This window comes from Passer domesticus, chromosome 8 (genome assembly GCF_036417665.1).
Source record: "Passer domesticus isolate bPasDom1 chromosome 8, bPasDom1.hap1, whole genome shotgun sequence".
NCBI lineage: Eukaryota > Metazoa > Chordata > Aves > Passeriformes > Passeridae > Passer > Passer domesticus.
Window position 1 is genome coordinate 40,295,962 of NC_087481.1, and position 26,175 is coordinate 40,322,136.

The 26,175-nt window shown below is 41.3% G+C and overlaps 3 protein-coding genes and 2 long non-coding RNA genes across 12 annotated transcripts in view; 3 read left to right on the forward strand and 2 right to left on the reverse strand.

Moving 5' to 3' along the window:
• The window catches only part of LOC135306545 (WASH complex subunit 2A-like), a 33,547-nt gene extending 31,478 nt beyond the window's left edge, over positions 1–2,069 (reverse strand). For 2 of the 5 annotated variants that reach the window (XM_064430689.1, XM_064430690.1), the window contains exons 1-3: positions 1,954–2,067; positions 1,740–1,844; positions 1,189–1,353 (exon numbers count right to left, since the gene is read on the reverse strand). In XM_064430689.1, coding sequence (XP_064286759.1) covers positions 1,189–1,353; positions 1,740–1,844 — 270 coding nt within the window. In that variant the 5' untranslated portion in view covers positions 1,954–2,067. The other 3 variants (XM_064430687.1, XM_064430688.1, XM_064430691.1) reach the window with 3 other exon arrangements.
• Positions 2,070–2,583: 514 nt separating this feature from the next.
• LOC135306552 (uncharacterized) overlaps positions 2,584–26,175 on the reverse strand; it is a 28,174-nt gene continuing 4,582 nt past the window's right edge. Inside the window, exons 3-6 of the long non-coding RNA XR_010367344.1 lie at positions 15,348–16,027; positions 14,863–14,977; positions 12,760–12,884; positions 2,584–2,639 (exon numbers count right to left, since the gene is read on the reverse strand). This is a non-coding gene — a long non-coding RNA (uncharacterized LOC135306552). The remainder of the gene's footprint in view (positions 2,640–12,759; positions 12,885–14,862; positions 14,978–15,347; positions 16,028–26,175) is intronic.
• On the forward strand, positions 3,413–12,584 carry LOC135306549 (beta-microseminoprotein-like). Of its 3 annotated transcripts, none has more exons than XM_064430699.1 (5): positions 3,413–7,565; positions 8,020–8,215; positions 9,923–10,022; positions 10,333–10,435; positions 11,268–11,632. In XM_064430699.1, the coding sequence occupies exons 2-5, from the start codon at positions 8,090–8,092 to the stop codon at positions 11,398–11,400; spliced, it is 462 nt and encodes a 153-aa protein (XP_064286769.1). In that variant the 5' UTR covers positions 3,413–7,565; positions 8,020–8,089; the 3' UTR covers positions 11,401–11,632. The 3 variants fall into 3 exon arrangements, 2 of the variants coding, with proteins under 2 accessions (XP_064286769.1, XP_064286770.1); XR_010367342.1 differs by lacking the exon at positions 3,413–7,565 and adding an exon at positions 11,667–12,584 and having other exon boundaries at positions 7,589–8,215; positions 11,268–11,510; XM_064430700.1 differs by lacking the exon at positions 8,020–8,215 and having other exon boundaries at positions 4,334–7,565.
• On the forward strand, positions 12,674–17,344 carry LOC135306553 (uncharacterized). 2 transcript variants are annotated; one of them, XR_010367345.1, is made up of 6 exons: positions 12,674–14,206; positions 14,633–14,679; positions 14,886–15,024; positions 15,377–15,479; positions 16,312–16,411; positions 16,491–17,344. It is a non-coding gene; the product is annotated as an uncharacterized LOC135306553 (long non-coding RNA). The 2 variants fall into 2 exon arrangements; XR_010367346.1 differs by having other exon boundaries at positions 16,835–17,344.
• Positions 21,529–25,413, forward strand: LOC135306550 (beta-microseminoprotein-like). Its single transcript, XM_064430701.1, has 4 exons — positions 21,529–21,595; positions 22,632–22,740; positions 24,105–24,210; positions 24,918–25,413. The coding sequence occupies exons 1-4, from the start codon at positions 21,593–21,595 to the stop codon at positions 25,045–25,047; spliced, it is 348 nt and encodes a 115-aa protein (XP_064286771.1). The 5' UTR covers positions 21,529–21,592; the 3' UTR covers positions 25,048–25,413.

Genomic DNA, 26,175 nt, shown 5'->3' on the forward strand with positions numbered 1-26,175 from the left:
TTTACTTCGAGGCCGTCTACTTTCCTTTAGTTTTCTGTTATTTAGTAGCTTTCCTTCCATATTCACAGAGAGGGTTCACAACAACCCTCAACCTTCAGTTTGTTCTGATGATACCTCACATCCAGAACTCTTTTATAGAAACAGCTACAAGGAGAAAAAGGGAAATAAAAGATCTCCATAAAACCTCTAAACCTAAATCCAAATCTCAAACACAGGTGCAGTTATCCCCTGGGAACAGACAAATCTCTCACTAACTAAAATGAGAATCAGAAATGAAGACCTACTTCTGTGCACCTTAATTTGGGAACAAACAGCTGTAAGCACATGAGATTTAAAACATTTGGTGCAAACTGTTCTCAGCAGAATCATTATGCTGAACAGCCAAGCTAGGTCAGAAAAGACACTGCAGCACTGAAAAAACTCACTACCACCAAAAACCCCCAGAATATAAATCCAGTTTTCCATCTTTTCCTCTGCCATCACCCTTCCAATAAGAATGCCATGATGAGACATATATGGCCTGAAATAATGCTGATCAAAACAAAACACTTGAAAAAACCCAGTGCTAAAAACCTTCCAAAAATCTGAAATACTATTAAAGCTCTCCATCTTAATTAGACACATACTTCCAGTGATACAATGTTACAACAGGCTTTCAAGTCTAGCTTTATCTTTCAAAATAGAGATATCTATAAAGTGGCAACATTAACCAGAAAACATGCTCTTCATGACCACATGAAGGGGACAACTGCCTGCAGGCCAACAACTTTAATACCAAATGCTTTTAGAGTAAAATAACACCATTAGCAAATTTACAGCATTCTGTATCGTGCCTCATATTTAGACAAGTAAGTGCAGACAAATGCTGTATTCCTGCAACTTGTGAAGATAAACCAAGACATCCCAGAATTCCCAACTCATGCATAGTTCTGAAACCAAAACTCTGATCTCCTGGTCATGTATTAGCAAGGAAGGAAGGTACCACTGAAAAGGCAAAGGGAAACTGCCAGTACTGGCTGGTGCATCACTCACAAGGGAATTAGGATATTTTTTAACAAAACACAATTAAAGTAATTTCAGCCCTAAATCAGTATCAGACTTGCCAGAAAGCTAAATCAGTTAGTTCTCCACACGACATTAAGAGACAATGACAATGTCTGGAGTACGAGCTTGATGTTGTACACTCACATTCTCTATGAACTGTGTGTTGGACAACATAAGAAAGTCATTGAAGACATTATGAAGGCGGCAGTCTGTAGCTTTTGTTTCACTGATCAATCCGTCCACCTGTTTTTTGATTTCGTGTGTCCTGGAAATGGTTTGCTGTGAGAATTCTTGTAGAAAATGCAGGAGCTGTTGACAACAACAAAGGAAAGCAATAGTCAGCATCCAACTCCTTTTCCTTTTGGCACCGTTTGCAAGACAGGCAGAACTGATCACACACTTCAACTGAGGACCAAAACACACGCACATCAGACTGGACCACTCCCACGCACACACACAGGACCAAGTCTCAGCCCCTTCGTTCTGCACCTCCGTTTTCGAGCCAGCCCCTCGTTTCAGTTTTCCTGCCCGGACCGCAGGGTTAAAGCAAGGAGAGAGCGGCCGGGCCCGGGCCAGCGGCGGCAGCGCGGCCCCGCACACGGCCCCGCACACGGCCCCGCACACGGCCCCGCACACGGCCCCGCACACGGCCCCGCACACGGCCCCAGCGCCGGGCTCCGGCCCGCTCCGCTCACCCCGGCGTCCGAGGCCAAGGACCAGCTCTGGCTGCTCTTACGGATCTCGTCCAGCGACCAGGGCCGCTCCCACAGCGGCGCCGGCTCCGCCACGTCCCCGTTCATCTGCGGGAGAAGGAGAGTGAGCAGCGGGGCCGCCGCCGGTGCCAGTGCCGCTCCCCGCCCGGCTCGGCCCGGCTCGGCTCGGCTCGGCCCGGCCCGGCCCGGCCCTCACCCTGGGCTGGCGCCGCCGCTCCCCGCGGTCAGCTGAGCGCCCTCACGTGACCCGCCCCTCTCGCGCGCACCGCGGGGCCGGCAGGGGGCGCCAGGAGGCGCGCGCGGGCGGTTGGGCGGAGCCACCGCCTCCGTCCCGTCCTGTCCCCTCCCACCGTGTCCCCTCCCGCCGTGTCCCCTCCCGCCGTGTCCCCTCCATCCCGTTCCACCGTGTCCCCTCCCATCCCGCCGTGTCCCCTCCATCCCGTTCCACCGTGTCCTCTCCCACCCCGCCGTGTCCCCTCCCACCGTGTCCCTCCCCTCCCGCCGTGTCCCCTCCATCCCGTCCCACCGTGTCCCCTCCCATCCCACCGTGTCCCTTCCCATCCCACCGTGTCCCCTCCCACCGTGTCCCCTCCCGTGCCGCGGCAGCAGGGCCGTGCGGGGCTCCGTGGCCGTGGCTGAGGGCCGGGCCCGGCGGGGCGCGGGGCCGGCTCGGGCCCCCGGAGGGTGCGGCGGTGCCGCGCAGCGCTGCGCGCTGGAGCGCTGCGCCCGGCCCTGCTGATGCTGGGCTTACGAGGAAAAACGGACCCTTCCCGCCTGTTTTTCTTACTGATGTAAGTGCAAGGCTTACCCTGAGCCAAGTAAAATCTCCTTAGTTTCAAAACTGTGAGTTTCATTAAACCAGTGCCAGAATTCCAGGATGTGCTGGAAGGAAACACACTAACATGAACAAATACACTGTGCAAGTCGCCAAACTGGAATTCAGTTTTCCCTAGGCCTTTTGAAATTAAACAACCCCACTACCTTCCCCTTTTCTTGCTATTTTTTTTCCAATGGATTAAAAAGCCTTGTGATACCACTGTATTTCATATGGTCTTTATTACAAGTGAATTCACGAGAAAGGAAATGACAATAAAATAACCTGTTCTTCCAGGTGGTAACTAAATAATATTGGCATAACCAGCCCTTTATATTAAGCACATGGAGTTTATTTATTTATTGCACTTAACTACATTGATACCATTCATGAGGAACCAGGGCACTGATTATCTTACTTGGGTTCTCAAATAAGAAAAAAACATGCAAGATCTCCAAGCTCTTATCTATTGATCTAATAGCTACATTCAGATACTGGAAATACATTGCTAGGTAAGGGACACAGAAACTTCTAAAAGCAAATTATCATAATACTCTTTTCAACTCTATTTTTCTGTGATTCTCTGACAAGACACCATTACTGAACTGGCTCAGACCTTCAAACCTAACAGAATTTAAAGCATTTTAATATATTGATAATAAAACAGGAACTAACAAAGGACAAGTAGAAAAATACTAGCCTAGATTAGTTTCACATAAATATAAACATAAATATAAACTTATTCTCAAAGCCTTTTAGCATTTTGTTGTAGTTTCTTCCTCCACAACATTCCATCAGCCCGAAAAGCTTGCCTTTAGTTCCTTTCCATATTCACTGACATGTGAATCCCCTTTGTTGATAATGCAAAGATCTACTTTCACAGAAATTTGTGCATTATAAAACATGAGATCTGTGTGCTCTTTGTGCACTGATGCTGCAAAATGTTGGGTCTTAGCATTGGGCAGCTTCAGGTCTGGGGGTCTTGCAGATCAGTTTCCATGAAAAACTCAGCATGACAGCTGCATGGAACCTGAATGGTTCCTAGAAGAAGCCGTTTGTTTGTGATACACCAGTGCCTGAGCCAAGAGGACTATGAATGACACCACAAAAATCTGCTTTCTAGGTTTCTTTTGTAACCCTGTCCTAAACATTACAGACAGGGTTACAAAAAGCATTTCATCCTAAAATTCCTTTTAGAGATAAATTTAGACAGGTTCAATTTAAAGTTTTGAGAAAAGCAGCAAGAAACTGAGGGGATCTTGCTGTTCCCCTCAGAACTCTCTAAATGATTATGTGACATAAATTATGTGCCAAAAATCACATATGTCATCAGGGACTAATCTGCAGATTAAGAACCAGAACATATAAGAATGTACAGGGCTGAGGTCTCTGGCACCCATGAAGCCATGCCCTAGCACTTGTTTAAACTCACAAATATTTACCAGGTAAAGAGAATACCACAGCGAGCTTTCTCAATAACTAACAGAAAGTAAACATGTTTTTATAACCTTAGAACAGGATGCAAACACTAAAAAAGTCAAATTACAATTAAAAGTTAAGCTTCTGCACTCCATGGGAAAGAACCCCAATACAATTTGTGCATTGTTCTTCATTTCCCTGGCCACTCCTTGCTCTCCTGCTCAGTAGTGCTGTATATCTTGGTATAGAGGCAGAGAGATGTGGTTGTTCAAGCCCTGCAATTTCAGAATTCCTCATTCTCCAAGAGATAGTCCCAGCACCTGCATTATCTGCAGGCTGAAAGAAGTCTTGGAGGTGACAAGGGATGTCAGGGCTTGAAGATGCCTCAGACTCTGGTGCACAGTGTAGAAAGGAGTATCTATAGCTAGAAGTAAGTACATATGCTGTCACTGGACCAGCACAGGAGTCTGAAATCTCCAGAGAAACTTCCCCCTCTGCTTGGTGTTCATTGCTGGTTAATGTAATGACAGAACACATTACTTGCCTATTAGTGTATTTATCCATTTCAGGGAATTCAAAATCAGGTTTCCTATAAATAATTAATTACAACTCCTAAGAAATAAGCAACTATGATTACCCATGTCACCTAAAAAGACCTTGCTATATCGATTCAGGTTATTTAGTGCAATAAGCTGTGCAAGCAGTAAAAAAAAAAAAAATAGCCAGTCTGATAAATCCAGTACAGGTAACTGGAAATTAAGGGGGAAAAGCTAAAACCACAGCACAACAGATAACCCTATAAATGAACCTGGACTTGGACACATGACTTCATTGCTTTGTGGTTTGATCCTTCTTTGATCTGGAAAGTTAATGTCTGATGGTAAAAGCATGGGCTTGGAGAATAGGCATTATTACAGGAATAGGGAAACTTGACTCCTGTGCTGTCTCTGGCTTCTGAATTCCTCTAGGTCATAAGCTCTGAAACTTGAAATCTCTGACACACTTAAGGGAGTCACCCAAAAACATGCATCAAGTCAGCATCAGAATGAAGAAATAAAAAAAAAAGTCCTGAATCACAGTCCCATGGTTTTCTACTTTAGTTTTTTGTAAAACTTTGAAACTCATAGGACTGATGTAGTAGTGCTACCCTCCCACTTTTGTAAACTCTGCATTCTCTGGTGAAATTAGTGCAGTGCTATGGAAGCAATTATCCTTGAAAAAAAAAAGTGTATTGAAAAGAGGAATTCACTGGAGATGTAGCCAGATCTAAGACTTTAGGAATGGACTAAATTCTTTTAAATCCTGTGTATCCTCAGGCAGGATGTAGAAAGGCACCCAGAAGTGTCAGCCTACAGCAGACAGCCTGCAGCACAGCTGGCAGGGCCCCAGCATCTTTGGCAAGAAATCACGGGCAGAAGAATAAGGTGTTGTGCCTGACAAGCACCTTGAAAGCAAAATCAGTCTTGCTTTGAGGTCTCTATCAAAAAGCCACAAAAGAACTGGCAGAAAATTTCCTGTTCAGCCCAGGGTGACCTGGTGATAGCAAAGCCTGACCATGGCAGGTGAAAGGATGGGAATGATTTCACAGTGGTACAAGACACAGGAGGGTGCACACCACCCACAGTTTCTCTACACTTGTATGAAAGTTTTATATCAAGAGATCTGGGGAAAGATACACAATCATCACTGATAGAGTTTGCAAACGATACTTAATGTGCCAAATAATAAATAAGTCTGGTCAGTAATAAATAAATCTGGTCATCTTAATGGTGAAATAAACTGTGCTCACCTAGTTCATGCTTTAGATAGTTTTTTTGGTTTTGTTTTTCATTTTGGAGGAATAAGACTTTTTAACAACTCTGTAAAGCATAAAATTTGTATTAACAACAGTGCCCCTGAGAAGAATTTAGGGATGGAAAGCAAGTGTCTTCCATCTAGAACAATATGGTGCTTAAGACAGCTGATGAGGAGCCTGGATACATGTACAGGAAAGGCATTATGTCCTTCATGCTATCTGAGGTTGTTCCCACAACACTTACATGCTTTTATACCTTGTTTTATATTCAGATTTGAAATGAGATACTGTCAGGTTGGAAACTATGCAGAAATGGGTGGCATGAATGAAAATAAATTTGTGCTACAGAACTGAAGATGAAAACTGCTGTACTTAGCTGAGAAAAGTTGTAAGCTGACTCAACACACTGTAAACATGGAGAAGAGGAAGAGCTGGATGATAAAGTACTGTTATCTACCATGCCAGAAGCAAAGGATGAGAAAGGATATCTATTGATTTTTACAATGAAAACATGACTGTCATTAAATTGAAGTTTTAAAATGTAGTGATTATATCAGAAAAAACCCAAAAGTCAGGTGTTTAGTTGGACAATTGAATGCTTAGGAGCTTTTCATTATGTCCTACTAAGAATTATCAAACCTGTGCAGACTTCAGCTTTAGCATTTCCTCCGGGAAGGTAATGGAATTCTGTTGTGTTATACTTTAATTTCTTCTGCTCCTGCTGAATTATTTGGGTCAAATTAGTTTGGGTCAAAAATGACAACTTTTCTTGCCATCATTGAGAAGCATATAACTGTGTATTTAATTTATTCTAAAAAAAAAAAAGTCCCAAATGATTCAGCTTATTTTTCAGTCCCTAAATCTTACAATCATAGGCTAAATTTCCTAAAGATAGTAAGTCTCCCACAGGAATAAGTTTCAAATTGCTTGGCAGCATCTGCAGTGAAGTATTTTAAATGTAGGTATGGCCACAGGTGGATAGTCTTTTCTGAAAAGAGGTTGTAGGAGCAAGAGAAAGCAGAGTACATGATTAGCACTCTGAAGTTTATCACTTTTTGGGAAAGTGCACATTTAAAACTGATCACATGATCTACTATAATTATTCAGGTCAAAGCAAGAAGAGTTCCACAGGAGTAACAGCAGGGTTTTGAATTGAGGGGAATTTTTTATTTTGGTGGAGGAGAAAGAGAGTTCTTGTAATGGGATGCAGCTTCAGCTAAGGTCTCAGTGTTAAGAGGTTTTGATCCTGGTAGTGGCCAAGCACCTTTGGTTACCTCTCAGTGCACACCACAGCACTGACAGTGAGGATGCAAAGATCTGGCAAAAGCTCCATCTGCTATTAACACCTAATGCACTACTCAGCATGTTCCAGCCCCCTGGTAGCAGACAGGATTTTGCATGCATTTCTGCCCCACCTCAAAAGCACCTAGCTGGATAATACTGTCTACAGCTTAGCTATCAATATTTGTTTTCCATCAGAAAGGCATTTTTTCTAATCATAATTCTTCTGAGGAACACAAGGTTCAGGATTCAGCAATTTACCCAGGTTGGTGCTCTACAAAGCCAAACATTTTGTCATTGCCAGCTGGAAAAATGTCAGAGATTTCTTTGGATATTACAAAATCACTGCATTTACATTGAGCAGGCTTTTTTCCCTCCACCTAGACTTGGATTGCACAACATTAAGGCAGCATAAAATATTTGCTTTCTGATTCCACATAAAGAACTTCAGCTTTCTCAGGAAACTTAGAGCTCTTTGGAAGCCAAGCTTTCCACAATGGTAAGTCAAAGGTCTAGATTGGTTTGGGTTTTTTTTTTTTTGTAATGGTGATACAGATAGGTATTTGCTTTAAAACTGCAAAAGGAGAGCATTTAAGAGAATCATGTAGTTACACATTTTAAATGTGGCTATATTGTATTTCAAACCTAAAAAATACAAAGACAGGAAGATACTGCTGTGAAGATTACTGTGAATTTTGTTCTTTGCTTTGTCATTCTTGGCAAGAAACCATAGAGATATCTTTCAGTCTTTCACTTGCTGTTATCTTTTCCTGAGAAATGTTTGTGAAATCATTCAGAGTTTTGGAAACATACAGGACCATGCTTTTAAAACTTGTAAATTGGAACTACAGTTTAAAATATTGTCATTTGGCAAAGAAAAAAAAGTGTGTATATTTTGTCAGTGTATTTTTTCTGTTCTTCATTTTGATCCCTTAAATTGTGTCCTGTTCCAGCTCTTCAAGCCTCCAAAGGTGTTTGCAGAGTCTAAATCAACAGTTAGGTAATGATAGCAACAAAGTCCTAATGCCTGGTTCTCCTGTGATTTGTGCTCTCGTCATCCCAAAGGCACAGACATCAAGAAGTGCCTTAGATGAGCATCTCAGGAATGGCATAGGTTCTACAGAGGAGGCAGGAGTGTCTATAATATATGTTGATTCATAAGCAGGGAAGAAATTACATTTGCTTCTTTCTTTCTGTTTTAGTTTGTGTTATTTAGCTGACAAATCATTTGCTTGTTGCAGCATAAAGCACATTCAGACACCTGATTGAACATCAGAGACTTCCCCTTATGTTTGTTTTTAGTTTCAGTAGAAGGTCTTATACTTTGATCTTTAGAGAGAGGAGCATTCCCAAGCTCATGTGACTGGCATTTCCAGGAATAGCATGATAAGGAAAATACTGGAGGGAAAAAAATGATAAAATATTAACAGAAGACAAAACTCATGAAGATTTTTATATTTTCTATAAAGACATGAGTGACACACACAGAGGATCTGTGTTGTTGCAAACACCTAACCCAGGCACCATGGAATAGCACACTTTAGGAGTTTCAGTCTTTCCCTTTATCTTCTTTCGTTCTGGCTATGGTGCTCAGCATGACAACTATCTCTGTTCTAGCCTAAAACCTCAGGAACTCCACATCACAGAACCACAATGAAACTGAAGCATTACTCCCTTCTCAGACCACTCCATAAACCCTCCTCTTCCTTGCTTTCACTATACCTCAAATGTCACTCAGTTCCATAACAAAGCAAGAAATCAAGGATCAAAATAACAAGTTTTTTTCCACAGCAGACAGAGGAGTTTCTCATGGGCTCACCTCCTGCCTGAGGCTCAGAAGCTTTCAGTGTCTCATGGCATTGTGGTTCAAGTAAGCCAAGCCTCTAAGTGCTACTTTAAACCCAGTTTCAAGCAGCAACACTCTCAGCAATATCTTCCGAAGATCAGAACAGTAACTTGTAAAGATCTACTCATTTCAAATCCTTTTGTGTTAGTCTGCAAGTGCTTTCAAGAAAAACTAAATAATTTCCTCCGCTGCTTCTCAGTCTCTGGCTATTCCTAAACTTTTCCTTTAAGTTATTCAGCTGGAGCAACCCATCAAAATAAACCTGTGCTCTCTCCTGCTTCTCTAGTCCTCTGCTCCAGTAAAACAATCATTACAAAGTCATGCTGGCTTTTTCAGAAAAAGTTCTGGATGTTCAGCAGGTCCCAGGGGACGTATCTAAAGCCTCCTACAGAAGCCTAGCTGTTGCCCCTCGAGACACAAGGAGGTGTGTCCCGTGTCAAGTCCCAGCCTGTGTCTGCATGGTTTGACAAGATGGCTCAGGTGATGCTAACTACAATGTACAGCACTTGAATTTTGCCCAAAGACACACATTCATCTCTCTCTTCCCTGACCAGCCACCTGTGTCAAAAACCCTACTGGAATAAATTTAGAGCGCAGATCTCCTCTCCATTTGAAAATGTGAAGCAATTGCTGTACCCAGAAGTGAAGCAATGGGGTGCTCAACAAAGATTTGCTAGAGAAATAGCTGAACCTGACTCAAAGGCAATAAAAAAAGCACTGACAAGATCATGGCAGGGCTTTCAAGTTTATAACACTATTGAAGGTTTGTGTGATTTCTAGAGACTGCATTTTGGCAGAAGTGATGCTGCTGACACTGTAATATCATGCCATTTTATATCTTCCCACCTAAATGAAAAATGCAAGGAAACATCTCAATATCACTTTTCCACTATTGTCAAGTGCACATAAGGTTATTTCTAATTTTGATTCAGGTTCAGTGACAGCTTTTGAAAACAGAGCTAATAAGTGTGGTTAAAATGCATGGCATGAGGTCTGTGTTTCTTTTACAGAAGAGCTTTCTGACTTTCCTTGTTTCAATGGGCATCATAGTGACCCTGGGGGATGCATACTGCTGGAGTAAAATTCACAAGCCAGGGGAGGCCAAAGATGGTAAGAGCAAGGAAGATCCTTTGACCTGATTGCTCTGTGGTAACTTGGCTCTCTGTGGAGCTGACAGGAAGGGCTCAAAATGCAAGGGATGGGAAAGACACTGGAAAAACACAAATATAGGACTCCAGCAGCAAGGTGCCAAAAGTAGGGGAAAAACAAAGCATTCCCCTGGGCTGAGTATGGCTGCAGCAATATTATTGCAACTGGTGGTGGGTTGCTACTGCTATTCCAGCACATGGAGCTCCTTCAGGAATCTGCACCTCCTTTAGGTGGAGGTTTAAAGAACCTGTTTTGCTACTGTCTTTTGCAGGCTGTATGATCAATGGAAAACTGTATCCCTTTGGACACATTGAGAGGACAGAAGATTGCCACAGATGCAGCTGCAGTGAACGTGGAGTGAATTGCTGCTCCCTGTAAGTTTAAAATTCCTGGTACTCTCATAGCCTGTAGGATGACCACAGCTTTCCATTGCTGGGGATAGATGGGTTTGTGAGGACACAAGAGAGCCTTTTCTCACTCATGTCACAGAGCTAGTGAAAGCCACATACAGCTCTCCATTGTTTGGATCCTTAGCTGTGTTTGCCTTTGCTCATTCTCTGCTGTCTGGGAGTGGACACAAGCCTTTCCAGGCACATCCAGTTGGTGCTTGCCTTTCATATTTAAGGTACTTGTGAACCCCTCTTTCAGTGCACTTGTCTTTCATTAGCTGAGAAAGTGGGGGTAGGTGACTTAAGTGAAGTTTCCCCAAAGAGCTTATGGTGATCTGATTTCCTTTCCTGAAGTGCTTTTCTCCAGTGAGTATGCTAAATGTAGAATGACAAGGCTCCACTCTGACGTATTTCTCCAGCATTCTCCTTTCCTTCTGCTTCTTTCTCAATGGCCCAAAATACCTCGATGATGATCTTTGTCTTTATTTAGGTGGCACAGTCTATCAGGAAGCAGCCACCACATCCTATGCAAACTGGAAATAACAAAAAATTAAAGGCAGAAAAAGAGAAAAGATGCCAAGGCCATGCTTGTGTCACTGCAGAGTGCTGTGCTAGAAGTGCCTTTGCTAGTGCTGAGCATCCTGGTGCATCATTTGAGGCTCTGCAAGCTGCAGCTGTGTGGTGCTCAAGCGAGCTCAGCTGCCCTTAGCCATGGTTTGACCTGTCTCACTCAGCAGCAGTTCAAGCTATAATCACTGAAGTATTGAAACTTTTATTGCTCTCAAGCTAACATTTGCTTTCTCTTTGCCTCTGACAGGTTTTTCACTCCTGTTTCTTATGACAAAGAGAAATGTAAAGTGGTTTTCAACAAGAAGCGCTGTGACTATGATGTGGTGCAGAAGGATGACCCCTCAAAGGAGTGTTTGTCTGGCTATGCTCGTGTGGGCTAACACCTGCTCCAAACCTCTCTGCATTGTGGAATTTCTCTCCTTCCACAGATGCTTTGCCATCACAGAGAACCACGATGACATGGAAAAATCTCATAAACAAGAACACTTCAGTAATTGCCTTCTAACCTCTGAATTGTCCTAATTTCGCTTACAAGATACATAATGAGATAGAGTGTCTCATTTCTGTCATTAATGCATTTGTTAAGTACAATAAATTGAGATGAAACATCCATGAATGCTTCATAATGACATTTTGTTTTTTGCAGTGACATGGGGAAATGCCGCCTTCTTTGACAAATGCATTTGGCTCTCTACTCTGACATGCTGTGCACCAGTAGCCTGGCACAAGCCGCTGTCAGGCTTTACAGGGTCTCTTCTAGCCAGGTGTCCAAATCCATTATCATTTTGAAGTGATGCACTATTTGGGACATGCTGTACAACAGCTCCTATTCAGCGTGCGTGGACTTTTGTTAAGACCTGTGCAGCTTCTGTGCCCCCCAAAAAATAAGTGAGGATGAGAGATCATCATCCTCTTTCTCCCATTTTTTTTTTCCCTTATTTTCATCAATGTCTTCACCCAACACTGGCAGTGACTGTTCATGTCCATTGCCCACTCTGACCAGACCTACAGTTTAAAGCAATGGTAAACTTTAAACTCTGGTACTCTGACTTGTCCTCTGCCAAGCCCTGATCCTGAAAGTCTGCACACACTGTGCTGCTTTAGTGGTTCTTGTCCACTTTGAAAAAGAGATCTAGATCACGTCTAGAGACCTGCTTCCTCACGGCAGCAGAGCTTGAGGTACTAATAATGCAGATGCCTTCTGTCTCTTCAGTACAACAATTCCCCACATTCACAGGGGAATGAAGTTCAAAGCAGGGCTTGGAAATCAAATCTCCCTCCTGGCAATGCCTAGTGTTCTAAATCTGCCCGCATATATGAGACCAGACAACAAAACCCTGTTCAATGCTGTCTCTCCATGGAGCTCTCCACTTCAGAACTGGATATTCAAAAGCCACAACAGTCTGTAGTTACCTGTTTCATGGTTTGAACAGAAACACACCTTCCAAAACTAGTGGATTGTTTAATGAAGTTGCATGATCACAACAAATCTGCTGTCCTGTAGAAATATGAGGTTACAGACAGCTGAGCATTCTTTGTGCAGGGATCCTCATTTGACCCCAAATCAAGAGTCAATCTACATTTATTCAGCAAGGGTATTTCCTTCACAAGACAATCTAGCGCAGGCTCTGTGAGCCATTATTAAAATCAGAAAGATAAAATGGGGTGTATTTTCTCTGGCTTTGCTAATTTGCTTATGAACTTTTAAAAAAGATTTCTAAGACCTGCAAGTAACATACCTTCTTTTGGGAAAAAATCCAAGTATTTTGGAGGCACTGGTATTACATACATCACCTTTTAAAGTTCTCTGTGCTGCAGGCTGGATATCAGCCTGCATAGCTCTGTGTTTCTGTACAACTGACTCCTGTAAAGATGAAAAATGTGAGGCGCCAGACTAAAGAGTCAGCTCAGCTTTTTCCAGCATAGACATTCACATTTGCCTTTTTAAAATCTTGACTCCCATTCACACATTCTATTATATCATTCCTCTAAATGGAGCACGTGAAAACAAATGTTCTCATGCTGCTTAACATTCTAAAGTAAGTTTTACCCACAGGGGTTTTGTGTTCTGCAGGAGAGGAACAGTTTTGAGAGTTGTCCTGAATGACTTTTTAGTTTTTATGCTACTTCGTGTCAAAATTACACAGAACACAGCCTCAGCTGATGCAGCTGAAGGAATGCTGTTGCTTAGAGAAAAAACACAGCCCCAGCTTCTAAGGGAAGTTGTATTTTGAGCGTGGAGATCAAAGACTTCTTACGTGAATAGCTCAAAGAATTACTTCTTGAGAGAATATGGTTTTCATAATTTATGCATTTATTGAAATTTAATTTATATTAATAAAGAATTTAATGAATAACAAAACTGGGATTTTCCTAATGGATTACTTTTAAGTGTGAAGCATTGAGAAGTGCAGACACCAAGATTAATATCCAGCTTGTTGTAGCCTGGACCTGTGCAATGTGACATTGAAGTATTTCAGAATTCCAAATTTTTTTTCCCTAGCAAAGCCTCACATATAAGGTGAGAAAATATTTCTTCTGAAATTTATGAAAATTAGTTTATTACCTTATATCTGGTATTGGTGGAGAAGAAAGAGATGTTGTAATGGGATGCAGCTTCAGCTGAGGTCTCAGTGTTAAGAGATTTTGATCCTGGTAGTGGCCAAGCACCTTTGGTTACCTCTCAGTGCACACCACAGCACTGACAGTGAGGATGCAAAGATCTGGCAAAAGCTCCATCTGCTATTAACACCTAATGCACTACTCAGCATGTTCCAGCCCCCTGGTAGCAGACAGGATTTTGCATGCATTTCTGCCCCACCTCAAAAGCACCTAGCTGGATAATACTGTCTACAGCTTAGTTATCAATATTTGTTTTCCATCAGAAAGGCATTTTTTCTAATCATAATTCTTCTGAGGAACACAAGGTTCAGGATTCAGCAATTTACCCAGGTTGGTGCTCTACAAAGCCAAACATTTTGTCATTGCCAGCTGGAAAAATGTCAGAGATTTCTTTGGATATTACAAAATAATTGCATTTGCATTGAGCAGGCTTTTTTTCCTCCACCTAGACTTGGATTGCACAACATTAAGGCAGCATAAAATATTTGCTTTCTGATTCCACATAAAGAACTTCAGCTTTCTTAGGAAACTTAGAGCTCTTTGGAAGCCAAGCTTTCCACAATGGTAAGTCAAACTTTAGATTGTTTTTTTTCATAATGGTGATACAGATAGGTATTTGCTTTAAAACTGCAAAAGGAGAGCATTTAAGAGAATCATGTAGTTACACATTTTAAATGTGTCTATATTGTATTTTAAACATGTAAAATACAAAGACAGGAATACACCTCTTTGAAGACTACTGTGAATTTTGTTCTTTGTAAGAAACCATACAGCTATCTCTCAGCCTTTCATTTGCTGTTTTCCTTTCCTCAGAAATATTTGTGAAAACATTCAGAGTTTTACAAACATAGAGGAGCATGCTTTTCAAAACTTGTAAATGTCAAGTACAGTTTAAAATATTGTCATTTTGCAAAGAAAAAAGTGTGTACATTTTGTCCAAGTATTTTTTCTGTTTTTCATTTTGATCCCTCAAATTGTGTCCTGTTCCAGCTCTTCAAGCCTCTAAAGGTGTTTGCAGAATCTAAATCAACAGTGAGGTAACGATAAATAGACCAACAAAGTTCTATGGCCTGGTTCTCCTGTGTTTTGTGCTCACGTCATCCCAAAGGCACAGACATCAAGAAGTGGCTTAGATGAGCACCTCAGGAACGGCATAGGTTCTACAGAGGAGGCAGGAGTGTCTATAATATATGTTGATTCATAAGCAGGGGAGAAATTACCATTTGCTTCTTTCTCTCTGCAGAAGAGCTTTCTGGCTTTCCTTGTTGCACTGGCCAGCATGGTGACCCTGGGGGATGCATCCTGCTTTACTGTACTTCAAGCTCCAGGGAAGGTCTACAGAGGTAGAAATGAGGAAGATGGTCTGACCTGATTGCTCTGTGGTAATGTGGCTCTCTGTGGAGCTGACAGGAAGGGCTCAAAATGCAAGGGAGGGGGAAGACACTGGAAAACCACAAACAGGGGACTCCAGCAGCAAGGTGCTAAAAGTAGGGGAAAAACAAAGCATTCCCCTGGGCTGAGTATGGCTGCAGCAATATTATTGCAACTGGTGGTGGGTTGCTACTGCTATTCCAGCACATGGAGCTCCTTCAGGAGTTGAAAGAGTAAAACCCAATTGCTTGTACTTTACTATTGCCTGAAATTACATTTTCAGAAAAGCTGAAATAGTATTTAATCTCTTCTGCGTTTAGGAGGCTTAAAGAACCTGTTCTCATTTGCTGCTGTCTTTTGCAGGGTGTACGTGGAAAAGAAAACTGTATCCCTTTGGACACATTGAGAGGACAGAAGGTTGCTACAAATGTGACTGCAGTCAAGCTGCAATGGAATGCTGCTCCCTGTAAGTTTGGACTTTTTGGTACTGTCATTGCCTGTAGGATGACCACAGCTTTCCATTGCTGGGGATAGATGGGTTTGTGAGGACACAAGAGAGCCTTTTCTCACTCATGTCACAGAGCTAGTGAAAGCCACATACAGCTCTCCATTGTTTGGATCCTTAGCTGTGTTTGCCTTTGCTCATTCTCTGCTGTCTGCGAGTGGACACCAGACTTTCCAGGCACATCCAGGTGGTGCTTGCCTTTCATATTTAAGGAACTTGTGAACCCCACTTTCAGTGCACTTGTCTTTCATTAGCTGAGAAAGTGGGGGTAGGTGACTTAAGTGAAGTTTCCCTAAAGAGCTTATGGTGATCTGATTCCCTTTCCTGAAGTGCTTTTCTCCAGTGAGTATGCTAAATGTAGAATGACAAGACTCTGCTCTGAAGTATTTCTCCAGCGTTCTCCTTTCCTTCTCCTGCTTTCTCAATGGCCCAAAATACCCCAGTGATGATCTTTGTCTTTATTTAGGTGGCACAGTCTATCAGGAAGCAGCCACCACATCCTATGCAAACTGGAAATAACGAAAAATTAAAGGCAGAAAAAGAGAAAAGATGCCAAGGCCATGCTTGTGTCACTGCAGAGTGCTGTGCTAGAAGTGCCTTTGCTAGTGCTGAGCATCCAGGTGCATCATTTGAGGCTCTGGAAGCTGCAGCTGTGTGGTGCTCAAGCGAGCTCAGCTGCCCTTAGCCATGGTTTGACCTGTCTCACTCAGCAGCAGTTCAAGCTATAATCACTGAAGTATTGAAACTTTTATTGCTCTCAAGCTAACATTTGCTTTCTCTTTGCCTCTGACAGGTTTTTCACTCCTGTTTCTTATGACAAAGAGAAATGTAAAGTGGTTTTCAACAAGAAGCGCTGTGACTATGATGTGGTGCAGAAGGACGACCCCTCAAAGGTGTGTTTTGTCTTTTCTGCTGTGGGCTAACACCTGCTCCAAACATCTCTGCATTGTGGAATTCCTCTCCTTCCTACAGATGCTTTGCCATCACAGAGAAGCACAATGACATGAGAAAATCTCTTAAAGAAGAGCACTTCAGTAATTGCCTTCTAACCTCTGAATTGTCCTAATTCCACTTACAAGATGCATAATGAGATAGAGTGTCTCATTTCTGTCAAAAGGTCATATTCATGTTCTTTATATTAGTTGTGAAGACTTTGTGTTTGAAGCAGTTTACAGATGTTAACATTTAATTAAGTAGGATTTTCATTCTATTAGTTATCTTTGTTCAAGCTGTATTTATTTATTTTTAAATTAGAGCCTTATTACCTGTAAGGTCCCAAGAGATTCTGTGAAATCTGAGTGCCAATTTTCTTACAGATTACTTTCTTAGTTCAAGAAGATTTTTGATTTGCTGCAGAACCAGGAAAAGTGTGAATGAATGACCAAGAAAAGAAATCTAACACAGGCTTTGAATCTCCTGAGAATATATTCTTTATGGTCCTGGGACTGGGAAGAACCAGCATATTTTTGTGATTAGCACATCCTTCCAGAATTTATCTGTGGGTGGAAAAACCCATCTTCCACTGCAAGGGCACCTCCTCCACCACTTGTAGTTGAAGCAGAGTCTGAACAGTTCAGCACAAACAAAAGCTGACACTGGAGAAGAAAGAAAATTAATTCTGATGGGTTTACCAGGCCAAGGAAATGAAGAGCCTTGTCTCATAGGCTCCAGAGAATAAATTGTGTTCACTGAGACCCAGAAATTGCATATAAATGTTTTAAAAAAGACATTTTTAGTCTCAATGTGCAATTGTATTTGTTTTTATATTACTAGAGTAGCTGCCTATACTGATATTTCCTTCTTTCTTTTCCCTCTAAATAAAAATAATTTAGCAATGAAGCTCAGGAGTCTTTAATCTCCCTTGCTCAGAGCTGGGAAATGCTCAAGAACATTGCCACAGGTAATTTTTACTGATTTAGGATTTTTTTATTCATGAGATTATCCATCTGCACGAAAGCAGGCTAATATGTCACTTATCCTCTGCTTTGAATTTTTTTTTTATTATTTACGCACCACCAAAAATTAATGAGATGTGTAGGGCAGAAAGAGAGAGGTACTAGTTCTCTTCTCTGTCCTTCACAGAAATGAGACTAAAGAACCACTTGTTGAATTTTGGTAACTTCCTCTACAAATGAGAAATATTTTTGTGTTGGTAAAACACTGGAGAATAAGTTTTTCCTATTTTTTTATCCAGAGGTTATACCATACAAAAGCTCCTTAGAAACAACCCATTATTGTCAAAGTCCAAAGTCCAGAAGGTTGAAATGCAGGATATTTAGCTTTTTCCATAAGCTGTAGATACCTTTTTTTGCTGAATCTGCCACTCCTATTAATTTTGATTTACTGCCTCTGGACTTTTGTACTTGCTGGTAAAATATCTGTGGCCATCTCCCTCAGTTCTACCCACACTTCAGAGATGGAGGTCGCCTTCTTGTAAGCGTGGCCTGGTGTTTGTGATTGGCCCTTTAGATCTTTTTGTCTTCCCGTGTCCCTTGCTTAGCAGTGATCCTCCATCCCGAGATCATGATCTTTCAGGATTTTCCAGGCTAGCTGAGAAATTATCACATATTTTAAAAATGATTTGCACCAAGATAAAAAATTAGGAGTTTCTCATCCCACTGAAACTGCATTGAATTAAAACTGAAATTGGACTCATGGATGGGGACTTGGCTACACATGGAAGAAGGCAGGTGTGTTCAGATCAGAGAAGAAATGATATTATTTTCTCAAGCTTGGATCTCCCATGTTGAATTGAGGTCTCAGTTCAAGTTTCTGCTCTGCCATCTGTTACCTGGGACAAATCACTCACACTGCCTGTGTACCTTGCTATACATTCATACAATTCTTTGATAATTCCCGTCTTGGGAGACTGAGGGCCTAGGCTTTGAGTTTGTGGGTATGTGAACTTCAGACTTAGGAAAAGTGTCCCCACCAAGATAAAACTTCCTTCTACCACCTTTACAATATGTTCTTCTGTAAACAGTGCACTGTATATTTTAGTGTTTGCATGTGCCTTTCCTTAACACAGTTATCCTTTCTCACACACAAATGTGGCAGACTTTAATACAGTAAAGACAATGTACATTAGACATAGCATTGTCAGTTTAATATCAAGAAGAATTTATTTGTAAAACCATGTTTACTTATGATCTGTAAGTATTTCATGAGCTGAAATGCTTCATGCTTCCTCTTGTTCTTACCCTCTCAAGAGGAGTGGTCATCAGCCTACTGGGTTTAGTGACTGGATACACAAACTGCTGTAAGGGGTCCTGCACTTAAGTCTCCCACACAGAAATTTCACATTCTTGATCCCTCTCAAGAATGTGAGAGTAGTACTGAAATGCTGGCCTAAGAAACAAGATTCTTGGACTGCTTTCGTTTTAGCACACCTCTTCTAGCTTTGAGTTGTCCATAAATGTTAGCTGGATTATAGGGCTGTTTTAATAACATGACTACTCTGAAATTGTGCTGTATTTCTCTCTGTTAATTGCCTTGCACTAAAATATACAAGAAAAAAAAAAAGTTGGTCATCTTGCATTACTCAGATTATCTCTGTTGTTATCAGTGAGATATAACCAGAAACTCCAGCAGAAGTATAACAGCAAGGTAAATCTTCAAGAAAGTCTCCAAGACTTCTCTCTGCCTTAGGAAAAAAGAGGATGCTCTATCCATCAGAATAAGTGGAAGGGAGGCACAGAAGTGGGCAGAGCAATGATATTTTTAGAATGTTTTTAGTAAGAAATTAACCAGTTGAGAAGCCAACATAAGATTTCAACAGAGCAACATCTGTTAAACAAACCTGTTCCTCACCCATGCAAGGCACCTATCATCCTGTACATGAACAACATGGAGAAATGTGATGTTATGTGGGTCCCAAATGACCCAAATAATCAATACATGAATGGACTATCCTCATAGAGTTTGCTGCTGTGTTTTCAGTGCCACAGCATTTTGTTGAGTTCCTCTGAATTTACAGATCGTGCAAAAAGGCTTCTTCATTGTCCCTTAACACTGCTCAGGCTTAGGCAGGTCACTCTCTGCTGTGGTCCAAAGAAAACTGTTTGCAAGTTCTCTGCATAGCTCTTTGCATAGCTTGCACTAGGAAACAAGGGAAGGCCCTGCACTGGGAGCAGCTGGGCAGTCTGGGAGGTTGAGAAAGAAAATATACAAGCATATTGGTTGGATATTTAGGTTTTTCAGAGTTGAGCAACAGGCACATCCTTTGTCACTCAACACCAACCCAGAAAGTTGTATTTTCTTTCATTTTGGCTGTAACAAATTCCATAAGTTTCACTCCAGTACACCTGTATCACAAATTTCCATGTAACTGATAATTTTTATTCACATACAAGAACTGCTGTAGGATGCCTGAGAAGCAAAATATTGCATGCCAAGTACACAACATACAAGAAGAAAAAAAAAATAGATCAGTAATTTAAACAGAATAAATACAGTGCAATTTGATGGTCCCTTTATTCCAAAATGCCATGGAACATTTGTTCCAGATCTCATTTGAGGACAGGGAGGAGCCAATACCTTGAGCAGGATTCTGTGCTGCTTCCCACAGTATCATCAGCCTAGAGGAAATTGTTACTTCTCAATACCTAGAGGTTACAAAGAACCAGCTTGAAAAGCTAGGGCACATCCTTAGGCATCTCACAGATGTTCATCAATTAGGTCAGGCAGTAGAGGAGCAGGACGAGAGAAGAGAGACTGTGACTGCAGCCAGCACAAAAGGCAGCTTTGGCCTAGGATCAGGGTGCAATACTTCACTATCCTACTGTGCCTTTGCCCCTCTCCTTTAACTGGAAAATGAACATGGTCTGAAACACCAACATATCCCAAACCACAAGGCTGTTCAATTGGCTTCATACATATTTCTGAGAGATTCAAAGGGGATATGTGGACTGTTGATTTCAATCATGAAATTCCCAGGGCTGACATGTCCACTGATTAGGAGCCAAGGTATGGCAGTTATCCTCCTTTTCAGGGAAAGGCATAAATCAGCACTGCCAAGTCTAACTTACTACAGACAGGCTGATTGTCACAGCTTTATCAAACACCTGCAAGCACTTCATCTCTTTTCTGTCATCCTGAAAGGGATAGTCTAGTAACCAAAGAAAAAACAATTTACCCAACTTACTGAGTTGAAAGCCAGTTAAGATGTCACTGGAAGTAGTGGTGTCACTGTGACCTGCATTGCACTAACTCTGGCCTTCTCTCATGGACTTCCTGAGGTACCTTTTAACTCTGGAGTTTAAGTAGAAGATGTGGAGTAGCCAACCCAACTTGGAGTTCAGCCTCTACTGCCAAAACCACACAAGAAGTCACCACAATTATGCAGTCAGAGTAATTAATTCAGGTATTGCAAACTGTACAGCTCTGGTAATAAGGGATAAACTTCATCACCAAGGAGAGCCACAAAGTTTGAAATACTTGAACCTTGTAGGTGAAAGGTAAGCAAAAGGGGACCATAGTGGACCTCTTTGCTATCAAATTACTGTCCTTGGAAAGTATGTCTGCCCCTGACATATCCAGCCTCTGCAGAAAAGAAACAGTTTCTCCCTGGCTACAAGAACCAAAAATAAAATATATAATGCTTCTTTCTTCACAGAGGACCTGAGCTTATGGATCTTCTACATGAGGGAAAACTGAAGAAGGAAGAATGGTTTTCTAGGACCCATGTTTTAAACCTTAGATGGTTGAAACTAAGCATGTCATTTTGTTGTGATTGACAACCATAATGTCTCTAATGGTTTTCTCAGGGCAAGTGCTAAATATTCCTTCTAGGCCTGATAAGTGCTTCCTGTAACTGCCTCCCAACTCTGGTGTGGCACAAAAGCCACACCTATTTCTCCAGTGTCTGTTAGAACACACCTTTCTTCCTGTGTGTAATTGCCTTATCTTAATGTCCACCCCATGAAGTAATTTTGCAGAAACTTCATTGGTGCTAAACATGCATGGTCAGTTTGCTCAAGGGCTGTTATCACAAATTCCCTCTCTATATAAGGTCTCTGAGAAGATGAGCTTTGTACATCCCATCTCCCTTCTGGAAGTCTCATAATTCTGCAAGAATGGTGAGTCCTTACATCTTGTACTGTAAAAGACCATGGTATGTTGCTATAGGTTTTAAAGGAGATTCTGTTGAATTTATCTCAGTACTTGGCTCATTAAGAAACTTGGAGAATGTATAAATTCTGTGTTATGACAGCAAGTCAAAGAGAGGCAAAGACAGGTAAGAACTTGGGGTGAAAAGTCTGGATAATATCTGAACACTTCACTGAACTCAAAAAAAAGCTATCTTGATTTTTACTCCTTTGTCACTCTCTTGCAGTTTTGTAAGTTTTAACCTCTCTTCTGCAAAATGAAACACTAAGTTTGCCTCATCTCCCAGGAATTGCTTCTTTTTATAAGTCACCAGACCTACTGTCTGAAATGACACACTTAATACAGTATGTGTATGTGATGGTTTATTCCTGGTAGACCAGGAATAAACCTTTCTCTTACCCTTCAAACATTTAAAACTAATATTGAAACTTCAGCTGAATTTTCAGAAAAAAATCACTGACAAAGGTCAAAGAATATATAATTACCTAGGTTGTAAGTAACACCTGCAAGTAAGGTACAGGGCCAAGACTTGAGTATTTAACGTCAGCTAAAGTTATTTCACTTGTTCCTAATCCTTCAATATTAGGGTGAAACATTCTGTAGTTCTACAGACTGCAGTAAAGAACTTTTTGCAACTATGAGGTTAGTGGAAAAAACAGTTGGTGACCAAGCCTACAGATAAAAAGAGGACTAGAAAATTTAATGGGTAATGGAGAGGAATAGAACACACATTTTTCACAAACAGTAGCTGAGTCTAGCAGTCAATGCTTGATCCTAACAACTGGGAAAGACAGACAAAGACAGACATTTTTTCCCCTCCCATGTGATGCTCTGCCTCTGCTTCTTCAAAAGGGTTCCATATTCCTGATAAGTGTGTTAAAGTATCTAAACTGGAAAAGACAATTGGATTTTAATTTGAAACCACAATGTATTTTCCTGTTATTTATCATCAAGACATCTTAACAGCTACTGAAGGATTGATATGAATTCTGTTTTCTTGTTCAGAACACCATCTTGGCCTGCCTTCTTGCTCTTGCCATCAGCATGCCACTGTCTGATGCTTCTTGTTTCTTTATGCCATTCAAGCCAGGGATGTCTAATGGTGTGGTTGTAGGTAAGAAGCCAACTGCCCTCAGCTTGACAGACATCATGAGAATCACTGCTTGATTTGTGCATTTTGTGCAATTCATCACAATTTAGAAATAAGTGGAAACAGGAGAGGAATCAAAGGGAAATGGGAGGGAAATGGGGTATGGAGAGCAATATTATAATATGTTATTAAAAGAACAAGTTATCTGGGGAGCTTTACACAGACCAAATTACTAATGATCTTTTTCCAGGGAAGTAGCACAGTTTTAGTTTACTCATCTGCATGAAGTAGTAACTCATATTTTTATGAAGTAGTAACTCATATTTTTACCATGGAATCAGATCTAGAAATCAGAGAAGGGAGAAGTATAAGTGTATGTAGTCAGTATAAAATGGGAAATGGATTTACAAGTATTCAGCACCCTGAAATTTACTCATGTCTTGTTTCTATAACCCAAAACAAATTCCTGAAAGCAGAATGGCTGCATCCCTTGAGTCTGCATCTGCCCTTCCTGAACACAGCTAGTCTGTCAGTCTACAGATGAGTGGAGCTGCAGAAAAAAAAGTTCCCAAAAGAGAAGCATGCTATTTTTTGGACACAACAGGAGTTGATGTGTGCTAATATGCAAAAAAAACCCAACAAAACAAAACAAACAAAAAAAAACCACCAACAAAAACAAACAAAAAAAAAACAAAACAAAAAAACTCCCAAAAAAACCACAAAAAAAAATACAAAAAAAAACCCAAACCACCCTAAGTGGTCTAAAATACAGCTTTACATGGGAAAGCTGATACTACTACTACTTGAAGAAATGAGTTAACATTGCCAAAGAACATTTATAGGCGAAGACACAACCTAGAAGTCCCACAACTCTCTCTTGTTCTGCTCTCATAAAATTCTGCTTTCCAGATCAGTTATTTAGGAGGCCTATGGTCTACTCTGTGACTGTTGAATAGGAACTTTACATCCAACATTTGCTTTCTTCCTGCAGCTGAGGACTGGGAAAACTTTTTTGACCAGATGTAGTCTTGCTTTAAAGGAGGAGTCAACAAGAGATGGCGTTAATCAGAAAGCCAAAGCCTTTTTGTAATTCTGGCCAGGTCTGTGTCTAGTTGTCCTTCTGCTGGGTTATTCAAATTCCATACTTGAAGATGAACTGAACCAGGAAACCCCATGCTGTTAAGAACCTCAGGAGACAGAAGGACACAGGTCTCTCTTCTCCATGCCTTAGGGTAGCACACCCTGCTTCCTGTGTTGGGGAACCTCTGTGTTTGGCAGAGAGGGATGTTAATGCAAAAATCCAGCAAAGACCCACCCATTTTGTACATGCAACAGTGGTTAGTGCAATGGGTCTGACACTGAAGACTACTCATACACTACATTTTCAGGCTGCCTGGATGAGGAAGGAAAGGTCCATGAATTTGATTCCAGGTGGAGGACTGAGGACTGCAATGATTGCTCCTGTTCCAAGACTGGAATTGGATGCTGCACTAGGTGAGTTCAGAGCAGCAGTGGGGTTTGTCCTCTGCTGCTGTGATACAGCACAACCCACTTCCCTTCTCCCAGGAATTCCTGAGAAATAACAATAATCCTTCTCCCACTCACTTCCTGTGATAAAGTTATGTATTAACCCAACACCATCCTCACTGAACATGCAGGAAAATCCTCTGAAAAATAGAGATAGTATTTAACAAATAATTCTTGATTTAAAATAAAAAGATAATTTAATTCTTCTCAGGGCTAAAATATCAGGCAAGTTATTGATTCAAGAGAGAACACACTAAGAAATTTCTATTGATCCTAGTCCAGATTTTCCCAAAGCCACACATTGCCTCACTTTTCTCTGAGAAGCAGCTCAAGATACCTTGGCTGTAATTTTTCCCATAGTGATACCCAACCACTCATGCAATATTAGTTCCATACCATGGATGAAGAGAAGAAGCAGTGATATTGGAATAGCAAATAAGCACAACAAACATCCCTTGGGTGTAAATCAGACCAGAAAAACTACAACTCTCCCTTCATCCTGCTTACACAGCAGGCTAAGTAACATTTGAGCTAGGACCTTTGTGCAAGTTTCCTTTTCTGCTCCCAAAAGCCTCCTCAGTATAGCCTCTTCTTATCAAAGGTGCAGATGCCACCTGAAGTGGAAGCTGCGTATTTCTTGGTCTCATCACCTCTTTTTCTTTTTCCAACCACAGCTATATGAGACCAGTCGACTATGATGAAGAGAAATGTGAAAGCATTTTCGACAAGGAGACTTGCTCTTATAAAGTAGTGGAGAAAGATGATCACTCAAAAGAATGCCCCGTCCATTCATGGGTGGGGTAACAGAAGAATGGTGGATTGGGTGAATATTTCCTTTTATTGTTCTGATGGTTCTCTCACAAATTCAAAAACACTAAAAATGCAACTGTTAAGTGAAATCTACTCATAAAACTCAACACATAATGAAACTGAGTATCTACTCACAAAAATCTCTGTTGATTTCTCTGCCTTATGCTTCACCATGAAAAAAGAACTGACCTGTTCCTTCCTTGAGGCCAGACATTAAAAGTGACATTTTAAACCATCCTCGGTAGCTGCTAATGAGTTTTCTTCTCTGGACATGTTTCAGTGCCAAGGAGTATATTCTGTAATCTGTGCACACTTGTATCTTAAAGCTAATATAAAATCAAATAAAGCATCAGAAATTCATGTGATTTATTTTCTTTTTTAAGGATGAAAACCAAAAGAATTAAAATTCCAAAAACCATGGGAAAAAATGAAAAGCTGCTTTAAAATCTTTCTGAATGCTCTGTTTTCTATGACAATGTCTTACATTATTAGCTTTTGTCCTCCAAGGCTTCCTGGAGACCAACCTATGGACTGCAAGGTCTACCAGCTACCCACTGTAACCCAGTACTATTCTTCCATCTTCCCTGAGATCATAGACCAAACCATCAGCCTGAGCTCTGACTGAAAGAAAGGGTCCTTTATTCAGATTAACCCTTTAAAAATGAAAGTTTTTAATTGGGCTATGGGCAGCATTGTGGCTGCATGGAGTGACTGGGCTCAGAGAGGGAAGCAGCTCAGTAAATTCACAAACAGTAACTGAGAGGGAAACACTTGCCAATCTGAGCTCTCCTTTGAGGCACAGCTTCATAATCTTTATAGCACACTTATTCAATTTCCACACATGACTATGGGCAACCTACATCTCCAAGTTCTATTTCTCCACAACAGTAAGTGTGTCAATGCTTCCATAGCTCATAGTTTCAAATTACAGAATGAGCATATACCTCATGAGCAGTGCCCAGTCCTGCTGTCTGCAGGGTGAAGGCAAACCTCAGCTTGTACTGGCTTTAACTTCATGATTCACCAGATGGACTCCAGTGGTTCCTTTGAATCCTTGCTGCCCTGTGATTGTATCCACATTCAGTGACATTGCTGGGACACAGGGTCCCCACTGCAGCTGGG

What these genes read in the sequence shown, in the direction of transcription:
- LOC135306549 (XM_064430699.1), top strand. Translation starts at nt 8,090, where the DNA reads ATGCCTGGTTCTCCTGTGATTTGTGCTCTCGTCATCCCAAAGGCACAG. An exon ending in GCCAGGGGAGGCCAAAGATG is followed by an intron (nt 10,023 to 10,332) that starts GTAAGAGCAAGG and finishes TGTCTTTTGCAG; the next exon opens with GCTGTATGATCAATGGAAAA. An exon ending in GGAGTGAATTGCTGCTCCCT is followed by an intron (nt 10,436 to 11,267) that starts GTAAGTTTAAAA and finishes TGCCTCTGACAG; the next exon opens with GTTTTTCACTCCTGTTTCTT.
- LOC135306550 (XM_064430701.1), top strand. An exon ending in GTCTAATGGTGTGGTTGTAG is followed by an intron (nt 22,741 to 24,104) that starts GTAAGAAGCCAA and finishes CTACATTTTCAG; the next exon opens with GCTGCCTGGATGAGGAAGGA. An exon ending in GGAATTGGATGCTGCACTAG is followed by an intron (nt 24,211 to 24,917) that starts GTGAGTTCAGAG and finishes TTCCAACCACAG; the next exon opens with CTATATGAGACCAGTCGACT.